The 14,460-nt window shown below is 46.2% G+C and overlaps 1 protein-coding gene across 1 annotated transcript in view; it reads left to right on the top strand.

The window, feature by feature from the left end:
• Positions 1-5,986: 5,986 nt before the first annotated feature.
• The window catches only part of Sctr (secretin receptor), an 83,807-nt gene continuing 75,333 nt past the window's right edge, over positions 5,987-14,460 (top strand). Inside the window, exon 1 of the mRNA XM_017801739.2 lies at positions 5,987-6,261. Coding sequence (XP_017657228.1) covers positions 6,169-6,261 — 93 coding nt within the window. The 5' untranslated portion in view covers positions 5,987-6,168. The remainder of the gene's footprint in view (positions 6,262-14,460) is intronic.

Genomic DNA, 14,460 nt, shown 5'->3' with positions numbered 1-14,460 from the left:
TCCTCCCTTAAATTGCTTTTATCAAGGTATTTTATCATAGCACGGAAGAATGAATTTAGTCAGCATCAAGCTAGAATGCATGTGCCATTTTGACCAGCCATCCACAAAGGCAAACTGAAGCCCCACCATTTGTTCTAGCCAGAAAGGGAAGATACACACAGACACACAGACATACAGATATACAGACACACAGACACACAGACAACATGCGCAGACACACAGATACACACACAGACACACAGACACAGACACACAGACATACACACACACACACACACACACACACACACACACGTGGTCTTTAGCTAAGAAAAAAGGAAACTTCTCAGCCCTTTTGGAGAAGTAGGAAGTTGTAAGTAATAACTAAGTCCTAGGGGCTGGGAATGCAGCTCAGTTGGTTGAGTGCTTGTATGGGTTCCATTCTCAGCACTACATAAAACTGGGCATGGTGGTGAACAGCTGTAATCCCAGCACTTGGGAGGTAGAGGTTGGAGGATTAAATGTTCAAGGACATCCTCTATTACATCATAGAGAATCCAAGGCAAATCTAGGCTAGAGACACTGTTTAAAAAACAAGGAGTGTGGAGAGGAGGTACAGACTGCTTCCTGACCTCTCATTTCTAGGAGGTGGCTGGGACCCAAAACTGGAAAGAGGACTGTTTAGATTTTTTAAGGATTTGTATACATTTTAAAGAGACAGAAAGTATGCTAAAGAAATTACTGAAGGAAAAGTGAGAGGAGAAAATATCTCTTTTCCCTTTTGGCATCGAGGAAATTTTTCATATAATTTTAGCTGTTGGACTTGTATTCACCCTTACAGCCTGCTTCAGTGAGATGATAGGAGTATCTGTAGGGAGCTGGGAGGATGGCTCAGTCTGTAAAGTTCTTGCCACACAGGCATGATCACAATCTGAGTTTGATCCTTAGAATCAACATAAAAAGGTTCACAACAGCCCATGCCTGTAATCCATCTTCAGGGAGGCAGAGACAGGAGGATCCCTGGGGCCCACTGGACAGCCAGTCTACCTAAATCAGTGGCCTCTAGCGTCAGTGAGACACTCTGTCTAAAAAAATAGTGTAGAGTGACTGAGGATAACACATGACTTTGGCCTCTGACCTGCCCATGAACATAGATGCACTACACACATGTATACAAACCCACATGAGCATATACATATCACACATATACAATCTGTAGGAAACTAGGAGAGGAATTTATCCTAAAATCAAATATAGTCTCTCCTACCCTCAGGATACCTTTAAATTACTCTTAGAAGTCCATAGTGAATTTCTGGAGTTCATGACTTTGGTTTCTAGGTCCCACCTTCCTCTGCAGTGGGTTGGAGGTTGGAGAACCAGATTAGAATCAAGACATGAGAAGTCATTAAGATGAGAGACCAGTCCCCGTGAGGGTTACATTGGTGCTTGGAGGGTGTGCAACATGGTATTGTTCCACAATTATCATCATGGTGTCTATGATTCTGCTTGCTCTTCTGAGATCTTCTCACTCCTACACCAAACAATGTTGTTTGCTGGGCGGGGATGTGGCTCAGTTGGTGGACTGTCTGCCTAGCATGCAGCAAGCCCTGGGTTTCACCCTCAGCCCTACATAAACCAGGCGAAGAAGCACATGCCTGTGATCCCAGCATTCAGGAGGTAGAGGCAGGAGGATCATATATTCAAAGTTATCCTCAGCTCCATATTGAGTTCAAGGCTATCCTTGGCTACATGTGACCCTATCTCAAGAAACAAAGTGCTTTGGAAGGTGAAAGGAGCAGGCTGGGGTTCAGGTCAGCTTCAAATGCCACCTTCCACCCTAGTTAGTGTGCAGAATGAGGATGAACAATCAACATTCCCAAGACTCTGGCTCTAGTCCCTCATATAGCCGTGGAGGACTAAATGTGAAAACACCTCCCCCCAATCCCAACAGAGTCCAAACAGGCAGTAAATACACAGTGTGTGTGTGTGTGTGTGTGTGTGTGTGTGTGTGTGTGTGGTATGCTGGTGCCCATGGAGGCCAGAAGGCAGCTTTGGATCCCCTGGAGCTACCCATAGTTGTGAACCACCCAATATGGGTGCTGGGAACCAAATTTTGGTCCTCTGCAAGAGAAGCAAGGGCTTTTAACTGCTGAGCCATCTCTCTAGCTCCCTACATTGTTATTAATAGCTTTCCCTCTCCTCCTCTTGCATTGCGAGATGATTAATCTTCATTGTCAACTCGATGCGATTTGGAATCACCATAGAAACAAACCTCTGGATATATTCACAAGAGTCTTTCCAGAAAGGTTTAATTGAGGTGGCAATACCCACCCTGAAGTGGGGGGGGCACCTTCCCATGGGCTAGGTTCTAGAACTGAATAAAAGGGAGAAAGTGATCTGAGCATCAAAATCTCTCTCTGTCTCTCACTCTCGCTCTCTCTCTCTCTCCTTCCTGACTATGAATGCAAGGTGACCAACTGCCCCTCACAGTCCTGCCACCATGCTTTCCCCACCATAGACTGTGCCCTCAAACTGAGCCACAATAAACCCTTCCTTCCTTCCTTAAGCTGCTTCTGTCAAATATTTTGTTATAGAAAGTAACCAATACATAGCCCGGTTGTGAAATTATTTTCTGAGGCAGGTTTTACAAGCATCCACGGTTTGTAAAAATGCCTTTCACAGAGCACTTAAAACCTTTTGTCAATTGTCTAAAACACAGAGCTACCCACTTAGAGAAGAATGGCTTGCCACAGGCTAGATAGAGAACTGTCCAGAATAAACATTATCTTGCTTTGTCATTAGACATCATTAGGTTCTCGTACAGAGCACAGAACACATTTTTTGTGTTTTCTTATTATTTTTTCAATTCAAAATTAATGCTTTGAATTGTTAGAGAAAATATTCAAGAAACACAGAAGTTTATCTAGTAAAAATTGCAAATCTTTTGTGCACAGTTGGGTGCACGTACATGTGGAGGCCAGAGGGCAACAGTATTAGTCACTTTTCTGTTGCTGTGATAGAAACACTGACCTGAGCAACTTATAAAAAGAAGAATTTATTTGCTCTTATGGTTCCAGGGGAATTACAGTCTGTCATGGCAGGGAGCCATGGTGGCTGAAGGTAGCTGGAGCAGGAGCAGCAGAAGCTAAGCTCTCACATCATCATGTAGGCACAGGAAGCATGAGAGGACTGGAGATCTGACAAGGCTTAAGAACTCTCTAAGCCCACCCCCAGTGACGTGCTTCCTCCAGGATAGCCACACCTTCTAAAACCTCCCAAAACAGCACCACCATCTGGGGACAGAATGTCCAAACACTTGGAGCCTATGGGGGACATTATCATTCAAACCATCACAGCAACCTCCCAAAATAACACTCCCAAAATAACATGGGTTATTGCCATAGCCCATGATTGCCTCCCAGAACTTGAGGGTAAGACCCTATTGCTGAAGGCAGGACATACTTCAGATACAGGACTTGGAGCAGTTGAGCTGGAACTGATCTGGAGGCCTTCTCCCTGAAGACCAGCTCCCATAGTATCAGAAGATACTATGCAAATTGCCTAGGTAGAAAATCAATCAATGATCCCATCCAGCTGTAAAGTCTATGAACCACAACAACAACCAACCCAACAAATAATCTCTACTGGTGCAGCAGTGGCACTTTCTTGGAGTATGGGATTTATACTTGTGAGCAAGGAAGTTTTCTAAAGGAAAACTACAGTGGTAGACCAGTACCCTGCCACTAAGGAACCTAGACTGATGGTAGGTAGGGTGACCTTGGCTTTCAATTAGTCACAGTCTAGCCCAGGATAATCCAGACAACAGGTTCTTTGTAGGAAGGCAAGAGTGCAGAACTTGCTTCAGCTCTTAGCCCAAACGCATCAGCCACCAGAGCTGGCCTTACTTGTACGTGTGTACACCTGTGCGAATATGTTAGTGAAAAAGGAGGAAGAGGTCAGGATGGTCCTAGCAGTTATCCTCTCTATTAGCTACTTGTCTTGTTGCTGCTAAGCAACACCTGACAAAAGCAATTTAAGGAAGGAATGGCTGCTTTGGGCTCACAGTTTGAGGATACAGCCTATCAGGGTCGGGAGGCATGGGCAGAATGCGAGGCAGCTGCTCACACTGTGTGTCCAACCAAAAGCAGAGAGATGAATGAATCCTGGTACTCAGCTCATTTTCTTCTCTAGTCCATGGAATGGTGCAATCTACATTTAGGGTGGGACTTCCCACCTCCATTAACCTAATTTAGAAACTCCCTCACAGACATGCCCGGATTTATTTCCATGCTGATTCTGAATTCCTTTAAGTTGACAATCAAAATTAACCTCACCTTTTCTAAGAGGGAAAGCATATCAAAGTGGGCCTGAATTTCACAAACATCCTCTGCTTTGTGCTACTGTAATCACACTAACTTCATACATTTCCCTTGGTGGGTATTGGTGGAAGAAAAAGTCCCTGGAAGGAAGTCAGCACCTGTGGTTGCCAGCTCAAGGTTGATGTGTGACCGAGCACCACACTGAAAGCAATCTTCTCCCTTTACTTTTGCAGGTGTTTACCAAACTCGGTCTCACAATAGTCACTTCTGGGAAGGAAGACTACTAAAAGCTGGGCATAGGGGACCAGGCTTTCCTCTCTCAACATCAGAGTTGCTGGTCCCTGGCCATGTGGTAGAAGCCTCCTCCAGCTTCTGTATGCTCTTCTGAAGAGTATAGTCACCTGGGGGTCTAGAGGAATTCGTCAACTTGACATAAAGTACCAGGTGGTGATGCATGCCTTTAATCCCAATACCCAGGAGGCAGAGGCAAGCAGATCTTTGGGAGATTGAGGCCAACCTGGTCTATATAGCCAGTTCCAGCCCAGCTGAAGCTACTGGGAGACCCTGTCTCAAAAGCAAGAGAGCAAGAGCGAGGGGGTTGTCAGGACAAAGAAAGACTGGATCTTGAAGAGTCATTTGGAGGACCTTGTAATGAGGGGCCAAATGCTAACATCCAGGATAGCTGAGTGCCTAGGCATACTCATGTTAAACAGGCTGCTGGGAATAGCTGCCTGCTGCTTAAATAGCCTCTGAGGGACACTAGCAATCCCAAACCCTCCAGGGAGCTCACTGTCAGCACAGTCCTCAAATGCCTGGGTATATATAAGGGTCCTCCTGGGTCTCACCTGACAGCATTAAAATCTGCCACCCCTGGAAGGGATCCTGGGGAGAGAATTTGTGGCACAGGCCAGTATCACAGTTTTTTGTTTGTTTGCTTGGTTGGTTTTGTTTTTAGTCAGAGTCTCATGTAGTCCAGGCTGGCCTCCAACTGACTATGAGCTCAGGATGACCTCAAACTTCTAATCCTCTTGCTTTCACCTTCCTAGTGCTGGAATTCTAGGTGTACCCCACCACAGAGGTTTATGTGGTACTGGGGATTGAACCCAAGGTTTCATGCATGCTAGGCAAGCATGCTACCAATTTAGCTATCCACCCAGTCCCATTTACAACTTTAATAAGGAGGAAAAACAGTGAACATGGGAGATAATATGCAAGGGTAACAGCAGGTAAATTCACCCGTTAGGTGATGACTAAGCCCTGTGTGTTTGAACCTCGGCCTGGGGAATGTTAGATGGTTATTAGGGATGCCCCAAACCAGGTGTGGTGGCACACATCCATAATCTTAGCACTGGAGAAACTGAGGCAGGGGGTTTGCAAGTTTGAGGCCAGCCAGGGCTACATAGTAAGACCCTGTGTTAGGAAAAAATAAAACCAGAAAAAGCATTGTCTGTGTTGTCCATATGTGACTTAAGCTCTTAGACGCCACAGAGTGGGAATGGAGAAAAGGTTACAGTTGGAGGCTGGGTTGAGCCTGCATTCCCAGGCTGGAGGCTGGGATTCCTCCCTCTATCTCCTCCCCCCTCCCCGCCCCCAGTCCCTGCTGGGTGGAGACTGTGCAGTGTGTGTTTCCTGTCCTTATCAATAGACCGTGCTGCTTAGCACAGGACTACCTAGTTCTGGGAGCAACAGTCCTCAGACCTGCTACGGATCGGGTGGGTTTGGGTTGGTCCAGTCATGGCTCCTCCGGATTCAAGGACGCGCAGGGTATCCGATGCTGAGCAAGCGGGACGCTGAACAGGAGGCTGAGCTCCCTAGTTACCAGTGAATAAGTGGACCACGTCAGTGCACCTGCAGGTGCGCGCCTGGTACCATGGGCCCCTGGCTGTCACCCTGGCAGCCTCTGTCGCTACTGCTGCTGCTGCTGCTGCTGCTGCTGTTGCTACTCTCCAGTGCAGTGCACACTGTGAGTAACGTGCCCCTCTGCGACAGGGCACCCGAGGAATCTGCAGGTTGGCCCTGCTCGTGTCCCCGGAGTCATGGAGCTCAGCAGAAGTTGATCTCTTGTCCCCCAACAACTATAGTGGTCTCTCTTAAGGGGTCCCTGTCTTCCCCAAAGGTAACAACTACCTGGATTCCGGGTCCCCTGGTGAGGCAGTTCACTGAGTTCCCCCGCCCTCCACCTCCACTGTCCAGCTGCTGCGCCTATGTTTAATTCTAGAAGGAAATTCTGGAGCCTCCCCTGGCAGTGTCTAATGTACTGAGCACCTTTCCCTGGTATCTCCTTGAAACCTCCTTTTGAGACCCTGATCACTCTCACTTTACAGAGAAGGATCAGAAAGAGGCCAGGAAGCCTTACCCCAGAAAAAGAGGAACCCACATCTGTCCAGCTCAGAGCCTTGACATTTTCACAGGCACCAGGTTATAGATAGGAAATTTTCATGAAGTGCTGAATGGAGTTTTTGGATCTGTGGAGGGACCGTTTGTAGCTCTCCACGCCACCCCCACCCCTCCCGGGCCTGGAGGGACTGGCTTTCTGTCGGCATGCCTGTGGGCTCCTGGGAACAGCCTTTCACCACCACAAACTTTGCAGGGCCAGAGAGGGAACTGGAGAAGGAAAGAAAGACAGGGGGGGGCAGTGTGCATTTCTTTCCCATAGAAACTCCTGGGAACCCTGGGCTGCTTTCCCCTGGGACCTGCGAAATGAGGGACAGGCTGCACTGAGGCTGGCAGAATGGAAGGAATGGGGAAGAGGGTCAAGGCTGCTAGGTTGAGGGCTCCAGGGTTACTCTTTCCCCACAAGCATTGAAAACTGGAACCCCAAAGTCTGTGGTGTAAGAATCCCTCAGGGAAATTGATTCTGAGACTGAGTCTGAGTCCTGAGTCAGTTCCACAACTTTGTTTCCTGTTTGGCTAGATTGACTCCCTTTAGCTGTACTGTCTGGGCTTCAGGACTGAAGGTCATGCTATATTTTTGTCTCAAAGGGATGCTTCGGGAATAAGCAGATGAGGAAACTTAGGGTTTGCTTTTTTCAAGTCTACAGTGCACTTTGGAAAGCTGAATCCTTATAGTCTGTTCAATTCCTTCATTTCACAGGCTACCAAACAAAGACCCATAGAGAGAGAACTTGCCTAAGATCAGCAAGTTAGTAGCAGAGCTGGAACTAGAACCCAGAGCTCTACATCCCTAACTCTGGGAGGAGAGCTCTGTGCTGGGTGGGGCTTGTTCTATCCTTCCTGCCCCTTGTTTTCTCATGTCTTTTACATACATTCATGAACCATCTGTATTGCTAGGAGGTTGCTTCCCATGTAAGTTGCTGTCCTCTGGCTCTTTTACCAACTTATCCAGACCTGTGATTGTATCTCTTACGCTTTGTGACTGAAAAAGCCTTTAACAAATGAGGGTGGAATTGACCTACTTTGGTTAGAGTGTTTCCCAGCTTCTGCAACTTTTCCCTTTTGTCTGTTTGACTCTGGATGGTCAGATACTGGATCCTGAAATTCAAAGATATATGAAGATAATTTCTTCCTTCCTTTTGGACCTCCCCCTGCCAGGGAACACCACAGGTATCTTCCTGATGTTGAAGCTGAACTGTGTATTTCTACTTCTCCCACTCCTGCCTCTTCATACAAAGTGCCCTCAGAAGGATCCCTGCTTGGAAACTGAAAAATAGCAATGGATGAAGGGGGCCAGTTTTTCCTCATAGGAAACTTTGAACACATCTTCTTGAATATTGCCTTACTCCCATATAGCTCATGAGGGCTTTCGCCTGAGATAATAACATCTGCCCCCCTCCCCCCCACACACATGAGCTTGAGCACTGAGACTTGGTGTTGTTCATCTTTTAGTCCCAGGACCTGTCCCAGTGTAAGAGGGAGCCCAATGGGTGTGTGTTGAAAGAATAATGACAAATGAACGAATGAAATGATAACAGGATCTTTAAGAACTTGTCTTTTGATGTTTTCACGTGTATATGTGGAGACCAGAGGGCAGTTTCTGGATGTCATTCCTTAGGTGCTGTTCACCTTGTTTATTGAGGCATGGTCTCTCACTGGCCTGGAACTCAACAAGTAGGTTAGGTTGGCTGGTCAGTGAGCTCCAGGGATCCCCTTCCACCTTCTCAGCACTTGGATTATAAACTTGTGCCATCATACTTAGATTTTCTTTTAATCCTTATAGCCCCAGCTGGCCTGGAACTCACTATATAGACCAGGCTAGCTTCAATTTCACAGAGATCCACCTGCCTCTGCCTCCCCAGATCTGGGATTAAAGGTATGAGCCACCACATCCAGCCATAGTTGGATTTTTTAAAAAGGTCAATTTTTAAAAATTTATGTGTACGTGTTTAGGTGTTGAGCGTATGACACTTGTGTGCAGGTACCTGTGAAGGTCAGAAGAGAGCACTGGACTCTCTGGAACTGAAGTTACTGACTGTTGTGGACTGCCCAATGTGGGTGCTTAGAAACTGAACTCTGGTCCTCTGGAAGATCAGCAAATGTTCTTAAGCTCTGAATGATCTCTCCAACCTCATTTCTTTTAAAGTCACATACATTATTTTAAGTCATAAAATATAGATCACATATATTGTTTGTAAAGCATTTCCTGACCCATTTTTTAATGTGGATTCTAGTGGACTGAACACAGATCCTCGTGCTGGAATGGCAAGCACTTTACTGACTACACTGTGTCCCTGGCCAGGAGAGTCTCTTAGATGGTGGCAGACTGCAAAGAATAATGAAGACCCATGTCCTAAAGGCAATCCATGCTTACCCATTGCAGCCTGCAGTGAAGGAATCTCACAAGGCTTTTTAATTCATGGTATCAGGCAAACTGCCAACTTGACCTTGATTTAAGAGGGTAGGTCTGCTTTTTCCTTCAAGCAGAGTTTCTTAACTTGACACTATTTTCTTTCTTTTTGTTTTTCTTTAAGACAGAGTCTCATGTAGTGTAGGCTGGCTTCCAACTCCCCTTGTAGTCAAGAATTACTTTGAATTTCTAATCTTCCTGCCTCCACCTCCCAAGTGCTGGGATTACAGATATGTGTCACCACACTTGGTTTAAACTATCCTGGGGATTGAAACCAGGCCTTTATACATGCTAAGCAAGTGTTCTAAAAGCTGAGGCGCACCCCCAACCCAACTTTGACACTATTGATATCTGGACCAGATAGGGAAGTTCTATGCTTTGTACGAGTCTACCAGCATCTCTTGTCTCTATCGACTAGAGGCCAGGCAAAACTACAACAACAGAACATATGAACAGACATTGCCAAATGCTCTATGAACACAAGGAGACATAAAAATTGCCCACTGTGACAATCACTGTCTTAAAGTATCGTATGTTTCTGAGAGGTATGTAAACAGGACTAAAAATAGGTGTTCCCTGCATTTTGGATGATGAGGTTGATCATAGGGAATCTGAGTCCAAGGAGGGAAACAGGTTGTTATAATTTGGATCTCTCTCTCTCTCTCTCTCTCTCTCTCTCTCTCTCTCTCTCTCTCCCTCTCTCCCTCTCTCCTCTCTCTCTCTGTAGGTCACAGGTCAACCTTGGTGTTGTTCTTCAGGACACTGTCCATCTTTTTTCTTTGAGACAAACTCTTTCACCTGTCTATGCCTCCCCAGCACTGAGATTACAAGTGCATGCAACCACGCTTGGCTTTTTATGTTGATCCTGGAGACTGAACTCAGGTCCTGTGCTTGGAAGGCAAGAATTTTACCAACTGAGCTATCTCCCTACACCTATAGTTTGAATCTTGAGTGTTTTCCAAAGACCTGTGTGTTGAAGGCATTGTCTCCAACATGCAGAACAATCAGGAGGTGGTAGAATTTAGGAGGTGGGAAAGAAGTTATGTGACCGAGGGTGTGACTTTGAAGGGAATATTGAGGCCTTGGCCCTACCTCTTCTGCTCTCTACTTCCTGGCTCCTCTGAGGTGAGCAGTCTCCTCTACCATTTTCTCTCACCATGACATACTCTGCTGCCGTTGGCCCATAGAAACCAGGCCAAGTGAAACCTCTGAAACTATGAATCAAAGTGCATCTTTCCTCCTTGTAAGTTGATTTTCTCATAGCAATGGAAAGCTGTCTAATACATAGGTATACTGTTTCCAAGCCAGACAAAAAGACTCTGCAGAGAATAAGAGACTACAAACTGCTTGTCCTTGGGTAGGACTCCTATATTAAGCCTCTGCCACCCAGGGCTCAGGGACCATTGTGGAAGAGGGGGATGAAAGACTGTAAGAGCCAGGGGTGGTGCATGACCACAAGGAAACAGAGTTTTCCAGGTGCCTGGGAAGTTGCTCATATGAACTTGCAGCAATGGTGACAGCATGCTCAGGACCCATGAAAGTTCAAACTAGAAAATCCCAGCATAGAAGTGGGGAAATGGGTAAGAAGCCCCAAATTTAGCTGAGGAACTGTTTGCAACCAATGACTACTGGGAGAGGGAGAGTTGGTTTTCTTTAAGGGAGTGACACTAGATAGGTTGACCAGGCTCCAGTGAATGGACTCACACCAAGGGACATTTGAGGACACAAGCATGGCTCAATAAACCTTGAATATATATGACAGAAAGGGGAAAGGGCCTAAATATGACCAAGATGTATTATATAAGTCCTGCAGAAATCCAATTTAAAAAACTGCAGAGAATACATTCCTTGACTTTTCTACCCTCCTTTCCCATCTTCTCTCTTCCTGTCCTTCCCTCCCTAGTTAATGATTCAGAAACACTCTGGTACCTGATGTACAAGGAGGGTAGGAGGTATGGTCCCTGATGGTGGATCAGAGCACCCAGTCCTGTGGCTATGTAGTAAGCAAAAGTTTAGTGAGGTGTGCAAAAGCTATTTGGGATCAGGTTACTAATGCCTGTTCTGAATATGATCACTGACAATGTTTGTGTCTATCTGAAAAAAAATCACTTCCTCAATTTCTCAAAAATTTATAGATTTCTTTAAATTTTTTTGTATGCATGTGCTTGTTCACATGTGTGTATGCATGCAAGTGAGAATGGATAGGTACACATACACATGTCTGCTTATGTGTGTGGAGGCCAGAGGAAAACCTCAGGTGTTGGTTCTCAAACACCATCTACCCTTTTTCAGGTAGGGTCTCTTACTGGTCTGGAACTCACCAAATAGGCTGCTGGCTAGAGAGTCCCAGGGATCTGCCTGTCTCTGCCTTCCCAGTACCAGGATACAAGAATGCATCTCCACACCGAGATTTTTTTATGTGGGTTCTAGGGATTGACCTCAGTTCCTTACACTTGGAAGACAAGTATTTTAGTGACTGAGCTATCTCCCCAGCACCTCAGGTCCCCTTCTTACTGACCCAGAATGACACTTCAGAATTAGTCTGTCCTCATTGGACTCCAGCCTCTCTGCTGTTGAAGACACTGACCTTCACCCAGGCCCTAGAATATCTTGTAGTCAGAAGTAAATCCACAACACTCAGATCTTATCGGCTCGCTTATACTGCAAACAGAAGGCTGCTTGGCCTTCTGCAAACCTGAGAAAACGAGAAGATCCTGGTGCTGCTGGCTTCCACAGTCCACTCTGTTGAGGCATTTGGGTATGGGCAGCCCTAGTCAGTCCTGCCTGCAGCCAGCCTATCCTGTCTAAGGACACGAATCCCTTAGGATCAGGATCTTACTTTGTAACCCGACTTAACCCCATGAACCCTATCCAGAGTCTTCCATGTCCCCCTCACTTTCCTCACTCATAGCTCTCATAGGCTCTCTGATGTTACCTGTCTGTTTGAATTCCTCACACTCATGCTTTATTTCCAGCTGATAAATTTTCCTGTCATTTCCCAAGTTAAGATTACCTGGACAAACTTCCTCTGAGCAGCTATCTTCCTCTAATAGATGTGTCTACACATCCTGTTTCTTTTCTTCCCATTCATATTAGTCTGTCAGGCTATGCTAACAAAACCCCACAGACTGAGGTGGGGTGGCGTGGGGCTGGGGCTGGGGGATGGCTCAGTTGGTTAAGTGCTTACCTGGCAAACACAAGGACCTGAGTTAGAACTCAAGAACCCATGTTAAAAAAAAAATCAGGGGCTGGAAAGAGCACTTGCTATTCTTCCAGAGGTCCCAAGCTCTGTTCCCAGTACCCATGTTGGGTGGCTTACAACTACCTGTAACTATGACTCCAAGGGATCTGATGCCCAACACTGAGGAGGCAGAGACAAGAGGATCCCCGGGGCTCCCTGGCCAGTCAGCCTAGCTTGCTTGGCAAGTTCCAGACCAGTCAAAAAAAAACAAGGTAAACCAGGCGCGGTGGCGCACGCCTTTAATCCCAGCACTCGGGAGGTAGAGGCAGGCAGATCTCTGTGAGTTCAAGGCCAGCTGGTGCCTGAGGAACAATAACTCAGGTTGACTTTTGGCCTCTACACTCATAAGCAAGTTCATGTACACTCATAAGCAAGCTCATGTACACACAGGCTCTCTCTCTGTCTCTGTCTCTGTCTCTCTCTCAGTTTATGTGTCAGAGAGAAAGAAAGGGAGAAACCAGCTTAAACAACAGAGGCTTACTTTCTCTCAGTTCTGGAGGCTGAAGTCTAGATCAAGGTCTGGCAAGATCTGGTTTCTGTTGAGGGCTGGCTTCCTGACTGATAGGCAGCCACTTTGTCTTCATGTGACCTTGCCAGGGAGCTGCTGGCTGAGGTGACATGTCTTCTTATAAGAATATGAATGTTTAAGGGTTAAACTTCTGCCCTTATCCCCTCACCTTCATCACCTACTGAGAGGTCTCCAAATGCAGCCACACTGGGGGTGAAGGCTTCAACACATGAATTTGGGCAGACACAAGCATTTGGTTGCTGCCAGCATTCGAGAGGGAGAAAGGCTATTTAGCCTCTTGCCATGCCCAGCCCCTACACCTAGCGCACTGTGCTGCTCAGCTTTCTGTCTTTTACACAAATACCTGAAATGATCAACTTATGGAAAAAAAAGGTTGATTTGGGCTTGCAGTTTTAGAGGTTCTAGTCTATGTGAGCTTGCCTGTTGCTCTAGTCCAGTGGTGGGACCTAATAGGACAGTGGAAGTTCATAATGGAGCAAAACCTCTCATCTCATAACCAAAGACCAAAATGAGCAGAGGAAGGGGCTGACTTTCCACAATTCCCTTCACAGGTACATCCAACTCTGTAATGGTTGGTTTTAATTGTCAACTTGACACAATCTAGAATCATCTGGGAAGAGAGTATCAATGACTGATTATTTGCATTGGATTGGCCTGTGGGCATGTCTTCTTGATTATGTTAACAAAGGTATCTAACAGAACTCTCTCATCATCTTCCCTTTCTTATGTTGATGTCTGTTTCTCTCTCTCTCTCTCTCTCTCTCTCTCTCTCGCTCTCTCTCTCTCTCCCACCTCTGTCCTTCCCTCCCTCCTTTCCTTTCTCCTTCTTCCCCTCCTTCCCTCCTCAGATTGGACTGGATTATTCTCTTGCTTTCTCAAGGACTATAGCTACCAGGAGCTTCCAAGTCTACCTACTTTGGAAACAGAAGAGCTTGACTTTACTCCTCATTACAGGACGAAGTATCCAAGAGAAGACAGATTGTCCCAAACTTGTTTTATTTCTTTTTCCCTCTGGCCCAGTCAGTGAGGTGGGGGCCACACAGCAACAAACCAGTCAGCACAGAGATCAAGGGCTCCTCCCAGGGAGAAATTGTTGGTTCCTAGGCTGCAAAGACATCTGAAAACATTTCTACCATCTGGAAAACATCACAAAGAAAAAGATGGTGGAAGTTAGTCACTAGACCATCCAGGAACAGCTGTGGTTTGTGCCTCAACTGGGTGTTGAGAAAGACAAAGCTGACATCCCCCACAGAGAGACATTGTATATGAAGACACACAGAGATCACAAGTCAAGCACTGTTTCTTAAAAAGGGAAATTGCAAGCCAGGTGTGGTGGCCTTTAATCCCACCACTCCAGAAGGCAGAGGTAGGGGGATTTCTGTGAAATTGAGGCCAGGCTGGACTACATAGTGAGTTCCAGGTCAGTTGGGGTTACAGGAAGACCCTGTCCAAAAATAAAAAAAATCACCACAGGCTATACCCTGGCAAAACCAAAACTGAATTAAAATATAGGATTAATATAGGCTATGGCTTAGTTGGCAGAGAGTTCATCTAGCATGCATGAAGCCCTGGGTTCAACTCCTAAAAC

Source organism: Nannospalax galili, unplaced genomic scaffold (genome assembly GCF_000622305.1).
Source record: "Nannospalax galili isolate Female #2095 unplaced genomic scaffold, S.galili_v1.0 scaffold1343, whole genome shotgun sequence".
Taxonomy (NCBI): domain Eukaryota; kingdom Metazoa; phylum Chordata; class Mammalia; order Rodentia; family Spalacidae; genus Nannospalax; species Nannospalax galili.
This window is presented reverse-complemented; position numbering and strand designations above follow the sequence as displayed.